Source organism: Colias eurytheme, chromosome 19, assembly GCF_061535395.1.
Source record: "Colias eurytheme isolate Ceu_HAF_F1 chromosome 19, ilColEury1 Martin Lab GWU primary, whole genome shotgun sequence".
Taxonomy (NCBI): domain Eukaryota; kingdom Metazoa; phylum Arthropoda; class Insecta; order Lepidoptera; family Pieridae; genus Colias; species Colias eurytheme.
This window is the reverse complement of record NC_142998.1, coordinates 2,424,937-2,439,003: the sequence shown is the minus strand read 5'-3', so window position 1 is coordinate 2,439,003 and position 14,067 is coordinate 2,424,937. Positions and strand designations below refer to the sequence as shown.

General features: G+C 34.3%; 2 protein-coding genes and 1 long non-coding RNA gene across 3 annotated transcripts; 2 read left to right on the top strand and 1 right to left on the bottom strand.

The window, feature by feature from the left end:
- The first annotated feature begins 132 nt into the window (after positions 1-132).
- On the top strand, positions 133-1,640 carry LOC149900025 (uncharacterized). Its single transcript, XR_016457839.1, has 3 exons — positions 133-700; positions 827-888; positions 963-1,640. It is a non-coding gene; the product is annotated as an uncharacterized LOC149900025 (long non-coding RNA).
- Positions 1,641-7,501: 5,861 nt separating this feature from the next.
- Positions 7,502-9,736, bottom strand: LOC149900024 (uncharacterized). The gene is made up of 3 exons (XM_090113083.1): positions 9,482-9,736; positions 9,229-9,390; positions 7,502-8,733 (listed from the first exon to the last, which is right to left on the bottom strand). The coding sequence occupies exons 1-3, from the start codon at positions 9,518-9,520 to the stop codon at positions 7,525-7,527; spliced, it is 1,410 nt and encodes a 469-aa protein (XP_089969209.1). The 5' UTR covers positions 9,521-9,736; the 3' UTR covers positions 7,502-7,524.
- Positions 9,737-10,341: 605 nt separating this feature from the next.
- Positions 10,342-14,067, top strand: RpL36 (ribosomal protein L36). Its single transcript, XM_090113001.1, has 4 exons — positions 10,342-10,407; positions 10,557-10,680; positions 11,023-11,115; positions 13,908-14,067. The coding sequence occupies exons 2-4, from the start codon at positions 10,558-10,560 to the stop codon at positions 14,046-14,048; spliced, it is 357 nt and encodes a 118-aa protein (XP_089969127.1). The 5' UTR covers positions 10,342-10,407; position 10,557; the 3' UTR covers positions 14,049-14,067.

The window sequence follows — 14,067 nt, the reverse complement described above, 5'->3', positions numbered from 1 at the left end:
GACATCAAATTTTGTAAATGAAATACTATATTATGTTACAATAATGTATAGCAAAGAGTACATTATGTAAGACGACGGTAAGACAAAGCGGTGTATTTGGTACAAAATTTGATCTCACGTTGAGTTGGTGATGAATTAATTTTTCTAACATTTACGGCCCTTTTTAAACCTTCGTAATTTTTATATTATTAAAGTTGTCGTGATGAAAATTCTTGACAAGAAAGTTCAATAGTAACACAATACGTCTACCGTTTTAGAAACATGATTCCATGATATTTTCTCGATAGAAAAAAAATACAAAGTTCTCATTGTTATTTTTTTTTAATCTCTGGCATCTTCAAAATAACAAACGTAAAGTTACGACTTTTTGGATATTAACTATAAAATATACAACCTATACGTCTACCGTGTTAGAATTTTGAAATATGCGATGGTTTTGAAATAAACAAGAAATACTTGAAATTAGCGCCTGACCAGCCAATATAGCGAGAGCCGCCCTGTACCTTCCCACCCCGATCGCTGCACGAGTCATTCCCGCTACGGCCGTCACACGGGGAACTTGTGTCGCTTGCGCAATCGTAAAAAAGGGTGACAACACGATAAGACAAAATGAGACAAATGGGGACAATAAAGAAAATAAGAAGAAGAAACATAAAGGTTGGAGGAAAAAGAATGCTTACAATTGGAACAAATTAATGAAGTAAGTTGGTTTTATTTTAAATTTGATGATAATTGTATTATAGAAGATGTTTGATATGTACCCCTGTTTTAAGTACATAACGAATGTGTAAGATTTTTTCATTTATAGCATAAATAATCTTTTCAGAAATCCGGAATCCAGAAGGAAAATAAACCCACTGATTGTTCACAATGTGAACCCACTCCTTCGTAAGTACCTTTATTCAGTCAAAAATGTATGTTATCAACGCTCTACTGGTTTTATCGCATGATTCCATTTTTAGCAAAAAGCAACAAAGTGCAAAGAAATAAAAAATCATGGTGAACTTAGTGGAAGTATGGTGGACGTAATATGGAATTATGGAACAGGAGCTCGTTGGAGTAGTATTATATTTTAAAAAAATACGAAAAAATTTCAAGAATTTCTTAGTAGGTGGTAGATAAGTATGTTGTATAAAGAATTTGATGTTGATATTTATTTCATTTATACTTACTACACCTGTGCGGGAAATTGCTTAGTACTAAAACCGGTTTATATTCATATTTACATAGTAATGTGAGTTTTCATTTCGAAAAATTTTGTGTAAGTATATTAAATTGAGTTCCTAGGTGATCTGGAAACACAATTGGGCCCGGAGGATGGCGCTGCAGTCACTCCTCCTAATCACATGAACCGATTTGGATGAATATTTGTGTGCACATTTCATTGTTGTGGGTTGATTGGTTGATTCGTTTTCACATTAGCTAATATTATGTATTTTTGTTTTTAGAAAGTAAACTTAATTTAATGTTTATAATACATTATTATTGGTATAAATAAGCCAGTGTTCGTCTCACATTGCTGTACCTGCCTACCTATCCTACCAGGGCCTAACTTTGTTCTGGCTATTTTATTTTGATTATTTGTAATGAATAATTACAATTATAATAGAGTGCAAAAAATAAATACATGCGTCAATATATTTTGTGTTTTTTTTAAACAATTTTTTTATTTAAAAAAATATCATTCCGACCGCGGCTTTGCCCGCGTGGAATTAGGTTATATCGTGAATCCTGTTTTATCCCACAGAAGTGTTCAGTTCGGATAAAAAGTATCCTATGTGTAAATCCAGGCAATTAGCTATATTTTATCAAAATTGGTAATGTAGTCTTGACGTGATTAAGTAACAACTAACAAAAAAATATACAAATTAACATCCAAAGTTTCGCATCAGTTTTACTGTATTAGCGATATCTTCCACTCTTGACTTTGACTGAGAAGAATTAGGGTTTATAACTTCTTTCAGAAATAGTACCTTTCATTTCTGGGCATGATGTAATATCTACGTCAGCATCAAATTCTATCTAAATCAATTCAGTAGTCCGCGTAATTAGGTACCATTTCATTTTTTCAGAGTAACAATATTTTTTGTTATTTTAAAGATTATTTATAACCTGTATTATTTTGTAATAAAGTAAACATTACGAAATAATAATAATTAATAATTATTAATAATGTCTAAGTAGTTGTTAAAAAGAAGATAATTTTGTGTTTATAAGCAAGATAATAAAACCAATAAATCAACAATTAAATATATGTATAACAATATTATAACTGTATGACGACTCCATACATGTTTGTCCCGAGTCGGCCAGCGGCAGCGCGGCGAGTATGCAAGAATGACTTCGCGCACACCCGCGTTCGCGATAGCGAGCTATTAGACTCCGCCCGCCAAGCAGTGGATTTTTTTTTGTGTATCGTCTTAAACGTAATTGAATTGTAAATATTTATATGAAGTGATAAAAATGACTTAAACATTTTCTTGTTTTTCTTATCTACTTTCCTACATTTCTGTATGTTATATTCAGTAAATTATTTTGTTTTTATAATCAAAACGTTTATTTAACGGTTAATTGCAGAGAAAGGCAGAAATTAAATATAAAAGTTAGACTTTAATTATCTTTCCTTCTTTAATCAAACAAACTAGCTATTTATAATAAATTATTGTGTTCCTTATTTTTATTTATGTAAATAAATATTATATTAATAGATACAACCAGAGACTGAAATATCAAGCGACAATAAAGTAAAATCTATGTCGTATTCATAAATATCTACAACAATAATTGTATTACCGACGTTATATGGGAATTGTATATATGTTACGGCTAAAGGTAGGTGAGAACATAAACTTAAGATTAGCCGGCTAAACTTAGGTTTATTTTCGACGAGGTGTTAATGTTAGTTTGTTCTATCTTTAGCCGGCTAAACTTAAGTGTAACCGCAGGCCCGTGGCTAAAAATGTCGGGGTGGGTAGATTTGGTTACTATAATACATGTAAGGAACAGGGCGAGTGTTTTCTGGCACTTCGCCGGCTGCTGCCGCAGCACGCTCGCTGCGCTCGCTCGGCTCGTGCGGGTCTTAAGAGTTCTAACCTAACCTAACCTAGCCACCAGCTTTCTGCCCTGAGTCGGGGTGGGTAGATTTGGTTACTATAATACATGTAAGGAACAGGGCGAGTGTTTTCTGGCACTGTGCGGGCCCCTCAAGCCCTCCACCGGCCCGGCGCTAACCAAATCTACCCACCCCGACATTTTTAGCCACGGGCCTGCGGTTACACTTAAGTTTAGCCGGCTAAAGATAGAACAAACTAACATTAACACCTCGTCGAAAATAAACCTAAGTTTAGCCGGCTAATCTTAAGTTTATGTTCTCACCTACCTTTAGCCGTGACATATATGACGGGAGAAGGGGCCCAAAGGCTATTTTTAAAAAGAGTGACGTCAGCAATTCCGACGTCAACATCATCAGAGCAGGCGCTCATACTCGAAGTAGAACGCCCGTAGGTATTTTACTGCCTTTTTAATCTACGTGGAAATTATTAATTATAGAGAGAGCTCCGAACGCTCCGACGGCCGGCGAGTGAATGTGCTCTGTGCCGTCGGGCGATCGCATTTAAAGCAAACCATGACTCACAAGAATTAGTTTGAGTGTTGCCACTCGAATTTTTACAATGAATTTTTATCATTTTTAACAAAGATTAATTATTTCGTTAATTTAATTATTTCATTAGTGGTTGATTAATGAATCAACCACTTATTTAAAAAGATCAAAGTAAACTTTAGCTAGTTATAATTATTTAGTAGTTTGAGGGTAGTCGTTTATCGTCGTTGCGCCGACACGGCCATACTGACAGGCGGTGCGCGCTCTGCACCAGCCTCGTTGTAAATGTCTCGTTGTAAAAGCAGGTCACTAATGCGCTGGACCGACCAAGTGAAATCTGCTATAGGAATTTGTGTATCAGACTGCACCAGACAGTCTAGTAACAGGAAGACATGGCGGAAGATCGTGCGGAAAGCTGTGTCCGCCTCCACTACCAATGTGGATGTCTCAACGTGACCACGACCACTCTGCCAAGAGTGAATCGACAAAGAAGAAGAGAACGATTCTCGGCGTATTTTGTGTCGGTTCTCGGAGAGTCTCGAAGGTTCTCGTAGATTTCTCGGAGGTTCTCGTAGATTTTAAGTCTAACACGGCCATATTGACAATCGTACGTCCTCGTACGCCTTTTCTCGTATTACAACACTACGGTAGTTCATCTCAGGATTTCAAAAACACACTGCCTCGGCCACACTGACCTTTCAGAATACTGAACACTCCACATGACAGAGACAGTCCGTTCGCGTATCATGTGATCAACACCTACTCATTTGTGATATAGGCAGATTCTCGAAGGTTCTCGTAGATTTCTCGGAGGTTCTCGTAGATTTCTCGGAGGTTCTCGTAGATTTATGCTTATCACAAAGAGAGGCGCAGCTCAGATAACACACACAATTCCTTCGATGAACTACACTCCCGTTACAATAATCCACGTAACAAACTTTTGCTTTACACAACGCACGAAAAAACACAAACGCCAGTATGCCGTTACAAAACTACGTAAACGTTTAACATTTAAAAAGAGAGAGCTTGAATTCTATCCAACTTCTGATGACGGGAGAAGGGGCCCAAAGGCTATTTTTAAAAAGAGTGACGTCAGCAATTCCGACGTCAACATCATCAGAGCAGGCGCTCATACTCGAAGTAGAACGCCCGTAGGTATTTTACTGCCTTTTTAATCTACGTGGAAATTATTAATTATAGAGAGAGCTCCGAACGCTCCGACGGCCGGCGAGTGAATGTGCTCTGTGCCGTCGGGCGATCGCATTTAAAGCAAACCATGACTCACAAGAATTAGTTTGAGTGTTGCCACTCGAATTTTTACAATGAATTTTTATCATTTTTAACAAAGATTAATTATTTCGTTAATTTAATTATTTCATTAGTGGTTGATTAATGAATCAACCACTTATTTAAAAAGATCAAAGTAAACTTTAGCTAGTTATAATTATTTAGTAGTTTGAGGGTAGTCGTTTATCGTCGTTGCGCCGACATATACAATGAGACTGCAGTGCTCGCATTCGATAGTAACAATAACAAGGCAATCAAAATTAACACTTCAATCGATAATTAACAACCTAAAATTTTCATACCCTAGGAAATCAGTTACACAAAATAGATAACACCGAAGCTGAAACGGTCACGTATATTTTCAATTTAAAAACGGTTTACACCGAGTTAGGATATTAAATCTTGCTTTTTGTGTGAAATCGCGATCACAATCGTAATTATTCGTCTAAACGTGACCCCATTTAACGGCACGTGACAAAAGGAATATTAAAAAAGTGCTTTATCATTTTCATCGATAATTATACGCGTGTACGTTACATCACTACAAATTTAATATTTCAGGTCTACGCGTTACGCACTAAGTGCCGATTAAATAAAAACAAATTAATTAATTATATTATAGTTATAAGTAAGGTCTGCATTATGTACATAGATCGATTTTGCTAAAGTATATTTTTGAGTGACCGCCGATAGCCAAATCGAAAATTGTAGGTAATTCTAATATGTACCTATGTAGTTATAGTCGATTAAAAATAAGAAGCATCTAACTACCTACTAATTAACAATATTTTCAGTTAATTACAATTATTTTGCCACAATAGTATTATGGTAACACCTGTTTTCGAGATAAATGTAATACTTACCGTATTAAGAGAACGGATTACAGGCCCGAAAAGATTTGGTAAAAAGTAAAGGTCAAACGATTCGGACAAAAACAATTTACAAGTTTTTGCCACTATCTCGACCCCTTGTGGAATATATGAATATTTAACCCGAAAACTTAGGAGCGACCGTGTTTTTTCCTCTTTTTATTAAGATTTAGTTCCTTTGTTTTTGCACAAGATGCTACGCTTAAAACATTCAAAGACCGCAATCATTTTTTCTTTGACGTACCTATTTTAATATAGGAGCGGCTACGCTGCCCACTTTAGGTACTTTCTAGACGAAAATATTCTAAGATGTAAAAAAAATATTATAAATATTATGTACATCTGAAAATTCAAATTTATGCCTTTACATAACGCAGCATATTTAAATGGTCGTTAATACTAAAGCGCTAACAGTTCTTTAATGCAGCCATTAACAAGGGAAATGCACCTTGCAAATCCCGCCAAATAGAACATTCCTTATCAACAATACCGCAGCGCAATAATCATAAACGTGGAATTTGCATGCGGAAACACAATTCTGTGACCTGCTATTAATTTCGGACGTGGATTTGGCCTGAAATGCATAATTCTATGCTCAATGCACTCTAGATGTCTTCAAGCGATTTACGGCGCCATATTGGTGCGTTGACAGCTTGAGTGACAGATGACTTTAATTTTGTGTGGTGATAATCTGTGATAATTTATGTTATCTATTTATTAGCGCGCGTGAACAATATATCACTGAAGGTTTACGGTTTACAGTTATGAGTTGCATACCATTGTTAGATTGAAAGAGCTATGACGTATGAGTAGTTGATACGTATGATATTCCTACTTCCTTGATGAATTTCTCGACTTGAATGCATATAAGACGCAAATGATTATGAAGACAAAAGAATGTGAATAGACAGGGATGAAACCCATTGTTATAAATAATGACTATGGTCCGTGTTTCCTATTGGTATTATTGTTTATGGTGTTTCATAAGAGATATTCATCGCTGATGTATACCTATTGTAGAAAATAAAAGCTTATACCTAAGTATCTCATTATTAGCTCGACCCGAAAACACAAAAAAAACTATATTTTCTACTTTCATAAAATAAAAAAAAGTGCGTTGTCACTTGTCATCTTATATATAAAATTCTCGTGTCACAATGTTAGTCTGCATACTCCTCCGAAACGGGTGGACCGATTCTCATGAAATTTTCTGTGCATATCGGGTAAGTCTGAGAATCGGCCAACATCTATTTTTCATATGTACCACGGGCGAAGCCGGGGCGGACCGCTAGTAATATATAAAAAGATCAACTTATCGAGTTTTTAGTAGTTGAATATTTTTTTTCGAATACCTACTTGATGAAAATTAATGCACAATAATCGGTTAATTAATGAAATTTGAATTGCATGTGTATCAACTATTAAGTTAAAAAATAAAAAAGAGCGTGTGTGCCGAGCAAAGGTGTCAGAAGTGAAACTTCTTTGGCAAGATTCAAAGATTCCAGAATCGTCGCCTTACTTCATGATGTGACGATATTGCTATGACGCGACCTTGAAATTTTACTCTCAATGCGGATAAAGAAGTTTCTCTTCAAAAGCATTATGTATATTTACTTATCCATTGAAAATTCAAGTCAAAGGACAAATCAACTATTAGTATTTTCAGTGTAACATTAATTATTATTATTTGGGTTACCTTAAATTATATCTTAACAGTTAAGAAATAAAGATTTAAGACTTAAGATATTGAAAAATATTTTTAATCCTTTAACTATCATCAAAAACAATTTTTTTACCTTGAAATGGTAACACAGATGACAGTTTCTTCTTAGCTTCCCATGAAGGATGTAACTTTTCTGGTTTTTCATCAAATTTATCCTTTGTTTGATGATCATTGAATCTATTTTTCCTATCATTATTATTGTATGACTTGAAATTATTATTCTTATTGAATCTATCATCATTTTTATCATATGCATTTGCATTTTTATTGTATGAATTTTTGAATTTATTATCTCTATTATTTTGTTGGAAATTTCTAGGTTTACTTTTAGGTACATGTCCAAACATAACGGCTCTTCTATATTGCCTATTTCCTTGCTTATGCACTTCTTTGACTTCATCTGGAGCCCTAGGTTCAGCTAGGGACATGTAATTATCACCACTTGACGTTTTAAAGAAAGGATCAACCACTTTCACTGCTTTTATAGCTTCATCTTCCTTTTTATTAAAGTTCCGTTTTAATATCTTCTCATTGATGTTTTTGTTTTTATTATCTTTCTTTTTACTGTCCTTTTTAACAATAGGCTTATTAACTTTGACTATAGGTTTTGTTTCACTGCTTTCCTTAATTGGAGTAGCTCTTACAAACTTCCCTACTTCATTCACATTATTTTGAACAGTGTCATCATTATTGTCACTATCTTCATCTTTACCAACATCTTCATCTGGATTTCCTATCATTTCATCATCTTCTTTGTCCGATTCTTTTATTTCACTAGCAACATTTTCATTTTCTTCTATCTCCGAATCTTCATTGTCAGATTCTTTTGTATTTCTAGCAACATTTTCAATTTCTTTATTCTCTGAGTCGTCTGACATGTCACTAGAGTCATTTTCATCATGTGATACACTCATATTATCTTCATCATCATCACCAGTCTCTTTCTTAACCATTTCAATGCCTTTTTCATTTTGCACTTTATCATCTGTTTTACCTTTACCTTTTCGCTTTTCTTTCTGTTTGTCTCTCAATTCCTTCTTGAGCTTTCTGCGTTCATGCCTTGACATAAGCAAATCATTGATAGATATGTTGCCGAATTTATCTTTTATAGTTTTATATTTCTGTTGCAATGCTTTATGAAGCAGTAGCCTCGCACATGCTTTGTTCTGGTCTACTTCAGGTTTATTTATAAAATCAATTAGATTACCTTTATGTGTGACTATGAATCTTGCAACATCTCGAGGCTTGATTTTCTGCAAAATAACAGTATGCTGTTTGTTATACACATGTAAAGGTATTTTATAATCATATAATGGCACAATATGTATAAAATATAAGACAATTTATGAATCAATCTACAATACTAAAAGTAAGTATGTGTTACAACTATTTTCTCATGAGAAAGTATAAGTTTGTAAGTGTAAATTTTGTAAGCTAATTAACAGACCTTTTGTTAAGAATGCAAACGCTGTTTATGTCATTTAACAATATTCCTAATGAAAGATAATAAAATCTTATAACCCCTAACAAAGTATAAATTAAATTAATGTTTATACGGATACTAGCGGTCCGCCCCGGCTTCGCCCGTGGTACCTACATGTTTAAACTATCCTATCTCTCAAGTTGGATCGAATTGCACATGGTGTGCAAATGTTATTATAATCGGTTAAGTGGTTTAGGAGACAAACATTGTGACACGAGATTTATATATATTAAGATTATTTCAGATGATAGACAGTTAAAAATACCTTGATAATTAAGACTTCATTCACCGCTGACTCTGCTTTCCGTTTCAACTTTTCCTTAACTTTATCTGGAGCCTTTTTCTCGTTGAAAGTCTTTGCCTTCCTAGTTAGCTTATGTATGGTATGGATTTTGGCTTGATTTAAACTCTTTTTCAAATGGATTACCTGAAAATTACATACATTGGTGTTAGAACTCTTATGTATAAAATATAAATGAAATTTAATGTGAAATACAAAAATAAAATAAAAGAAATACCTCGTTATTAAAAGCTTGTTTTACAGCTCCGACTTCCATAGCACACGCAAAATATGAGTACGAGTTGAAAGATAGGTTATGTTATTTGTTGTTTATTCTTTGTGTTTCTCACACCAGATGAAATATTTGGTAAGAATGAACAGCATGCCACTATTTAAAAGATAATAACAATGTATAAAAGAGGAAGCCTCAATTAAATAATTCTTATCAATAATTCGCTCGACCGATCTTGTTTATTTTTTAAGGTTAGGTTTTCTGAATTCTGACACTGTCAATTATCATCTGTCATTTCGCATTTGTCAGAGTTTGTCAATAATATACCTTTTTTTACAATTATTGGCTTCATAATACTAGTCTTTTAGTACTGTTATCCTTGATAATTGTTAATACATAAGGAAAACTTAGACCGTACAATAAACTTGCATAAATGATAAACCTGTGGGCAATGCAAATATTATATCACGTCATATTGTATAAAATAAATATTTTTTATAAATTTATTTAATACTTAATTTTACGAGAGGTTCAGAAACAGTAGAGATCGCAAGGCAAGGATGCAGCTTAACATTATACTCAAGTTTACTTCAATTCCTAAACACTACAAAAATACTGGTTGTAATCGTAATAACAATTTCACTGTTTACTTAATAGCCCCAGCCCCCAATATCATACAGGTTTTGATTTCACCTTGAGTCACAATGTAGAATCGCTAGAATATATTTATTATATTAATTATATATTGATTTGAGCAGCAGTACAGTTAAATAATTATTTCAATGAGAATATTCGTGGACATAAAATCTTTTATTTTACAGCTAGTAACTGCAAAACCAAAGATAATAAAACTTGTCAGATGTCAATGTCAAACATCAACACAAAGTGTCAGTTTTTAGAATTTCTTTTCGTGAAAACTGTCAAACAGTCAAGTACGTTTTCGCAAATTTAATTTATTTTTATCAATAAGATCTTTAAATATTTTGTGATAACTGAAGTGCATTCAGCATTGAAATACTACTGGTGTTATGTGTAGTTGAGTATTTAATCGCCAAGTTCACCCTGTGCCTGTTTATTTCAGCATGGCTCCGAGGTTCGAGATCGCGGTAGGTCTCCGTAAAGGCCACAAAACAACAAAGATTTCCGGAGGGAAGAAGGGTATTACAGACAAAGCAATCAGAATCAGACCCGCTAGGCTCAAGGGCGTAAGTACTTTGTAATGTTATTGTTTATAAACTATATTTGAATATTATAGTCGAAATTCTATGACTATTTTTATTCAAGCCGGCATCGATTGGTTTTTATTTGAGAACCTAGTTTTATCACATATTCATAATATTGTGTAAAAATATATCCATGGATATAATATTATATTTGAGAAAAGGAACACTGTCATAATTCCTAACCTAATACAGTGTCCATTGTACTGAAACAAAACCTAACAATGACCATTATTGACTTCCAAAATATATATGTTAATTTAGTTAAAGTTAGGTATTTAAATTCCAAGTATGTTTTTTACTTATTTGTTTATTTTTACATTTCAGCTTCAAACCAAACACTCCAAATTCGTGAGGGATCTGGTACGTGAAGTAGTCGGCCATGCTCCTTATGAAAAGAGAGTTATGGAATTGCTGAAGGTTTGTCATATTTTACATTAATTTCTAAACAAATGGAACAGAAACTAAAATGCAAAAGATTGCTTTGCATTTGCATTGGATGCTTTGTTAACATAACAGACTAGGTTCTTTCTCAATATTCAGAAGAATATAATGTAAATAAAACATCTTTCTACCACCTATGTTTTAGAGGAATTTTTATAAATCTTCTTTGACATGACATAGATCATGGGTTTGTGTCTGGGAGCTATTGATTCTTCAAAGTAAAAGTAGATTATAATATTCAGAATGTGAGCAACATAGACATGCAAACAAGTGAGAGAAATATTTTACTTTTCTTTCAAGAAATATTTAGTAAATATGCTCAAGATTGTATTGCATCTTGATCATTGACCAACTGGAGCGGAGCCACGTGGGTGAAACCGCGGAGCGCAGCTAGTATTTAATTTTATGGAACATTGTCATGGCACAGTGCTCATAATATTTTTAAACAGGATTACTTTGCTACTACATATTTAAATTAAAATCTTACCATCATAAATCTACATCTTTACATGATAATATAGTAAGCCTATGTACCTGTTACTGTTGGTAGGATATAAATAACACCATAATACAAGGTATAGCTTTAATTTTTGCTAGTTTTGATATTAAGAAATATGTAGTCTGTCAGTTTGATAATTGCTCCCAATTAGCAATATTTTAGCACAATTCCTACATGCTTTACAGAGCATGTAATATAGCAGTTAAAAATCCTTATACTTTAATAACATATTATAATAATAAATATTTGTGTGTACTGCTAATGTGGGGCAAGGCTAAGCCCTCATTAGTTGCTAACCTTCATGGAGAAGCTAGGGTGGTTCTGTACCAAATTATATGCAGAATACAATCGGCTGTTTTTGCGTGAAAGGGTTACGTTTATTAAATGAGTGGTATTACACCCAAAATAATAATCAAAATAAAAATGTTGCCAAAATAGATTTTGAGAGCACAGAAAGCTCTACTGAATGAATAGTAAAAAAATATTTCTTGAAGTGCAAAATTTATCATTTATTCAATTTAGATAGCTACTAAAATTGTTAACTAATTGATTAATAACCTACTAGCTGTACCTGTTGTTCTGTCTTAGTGCGATATGTCAGTGAAGTTTTAATAGCCGTAAAAGTTTTCTCAAAAGTATCGTAATCGGTCCAGTTGTTTACGCGTGATACCGATGATATATAGACCGGGAGATACTGACACAAAATTTCGAGTCATTTGTAACAGGATGGCGGTTCTACAGGGGTCTTAGTACGCAATGACAAAAAGAAAACCGATGGCGTGAAAGCTGGTACCGGCGGCTTAGTCGCGTGGGCGTTAGTCGAACTCGTCGGAAAATAGCGAAAGTCAAACGATTTGTAACAGTATGGCACTTATTTTTCCTGTAAGTTTGAGGATCAACAAATATAAATACAAAATTTCAAAGATCTATGTGTTGGAAATCTTCACTTATATAAATTAATAATAAATTAAGTTTTCAAGTATGACAGCACTTTTTCCCCCTACTAGAAGTATGGCAAATATAATAATGGTCACATTTTATCAAATACTCTCCAAAAATCCAAATGCAATACTGGTACAAAAAGCTTGGCGAAATAAAAAATTTTTGCAGATTTTCGGCGGTATGGCGACCATTTGGAATCGTCCGAAAAGTATGGCATGGCGATTTTCGTAAATGGCTGCACGACGATAGTTACCTGTGCAAAAGTTAGCCTGGTACAAATGGTTGAATGATTGTTTTATTTAAATCAACACATTCGCGTCGGTATGGCGGGCTGTAAGTCACACCGGAAAAGTATGGCATGACACTACCGCCTACAGTGGATTTCGGTTATAACGACGGCGGAGGGACCACTTTAATGTTGTCGCTATATCCGGAGGTCTCTTTATCCGAAATAATAAAAAATTGATACGTAACTAATCATAATTTTAACTTCTTGCACGTGCTAAGTAATCCTAATGATCCTACACAGAAACAAATCACTTGACCATCTGCGAATGTAAACAAAAGATTCTTATCCTTTGTTTACATTCCTATATAATACAAGCTTAATAGTTAAAGTTGATGAATGAGTCTTTGCGCCTTTGCCGACTCCGTCTTAATATCCGCAATGAATTTCTAGGAATCTGTCCCAAATAGTTCATAAAAACAAGTCGTTATACCCGAATTAGGCGTTATATCCGGAGTCGCTATTGGCGAATGGATTTATACGAAAGTATGCTTCAAATTCTAGGGACGTAAGTTCGACGTCGCTATAACCGAAAGGTCGTTACAACCGAGGTCGTTATTAATGAAATCCACTGTACTACTTTTTTATGGGCTATCGATAAATTCTAAAATTTTTGTGTTACAAATCGTTTGACTTTCGCTATTTTTCCGACGAGTTCGACAAACGCCCACGCGACTAAGTCACCGGTACCAGCGTTCACACCATCATTTTTCTTTTTGTCATTGCGTACTAAGACCCCTGTAGAACCGCCATCCTTGTTACAAATGACTCGAAATTTTGTGTCAGTATCTCCCGGTCTAATAGGGATTCATCACTACATAGTATAAAACAAAGTCGCTTTGTCTGTCCCTATGTCCCTATGTATGCTTAAATCTTTAAAACTACGCAACGGATTTTGATGCGGTTTTTTTTTAATAAATAGTGATTCAAGAGGAAGGTTTCAGTATATAATTTATTAGGTTTTAGACAAAGCGGGCGAATCCGCGGGCGGTAAGCTAGTTGTTGTATATAGAGAAGATTTAATATTTTTTTCTTTTCCAGGTGTCCAAGGACAAGCGCGCTCTGAAGTTCCTCAAGAGACGTCTGGGCACACACATCCGTGCTAAGAGGAAGCGTGAAGAACTAAGCAACGTGCTCGTACAAATGAGGAAGGCGGCCGCACACGCCCACCACGCGCATTGATAATACAATATTATTAAGA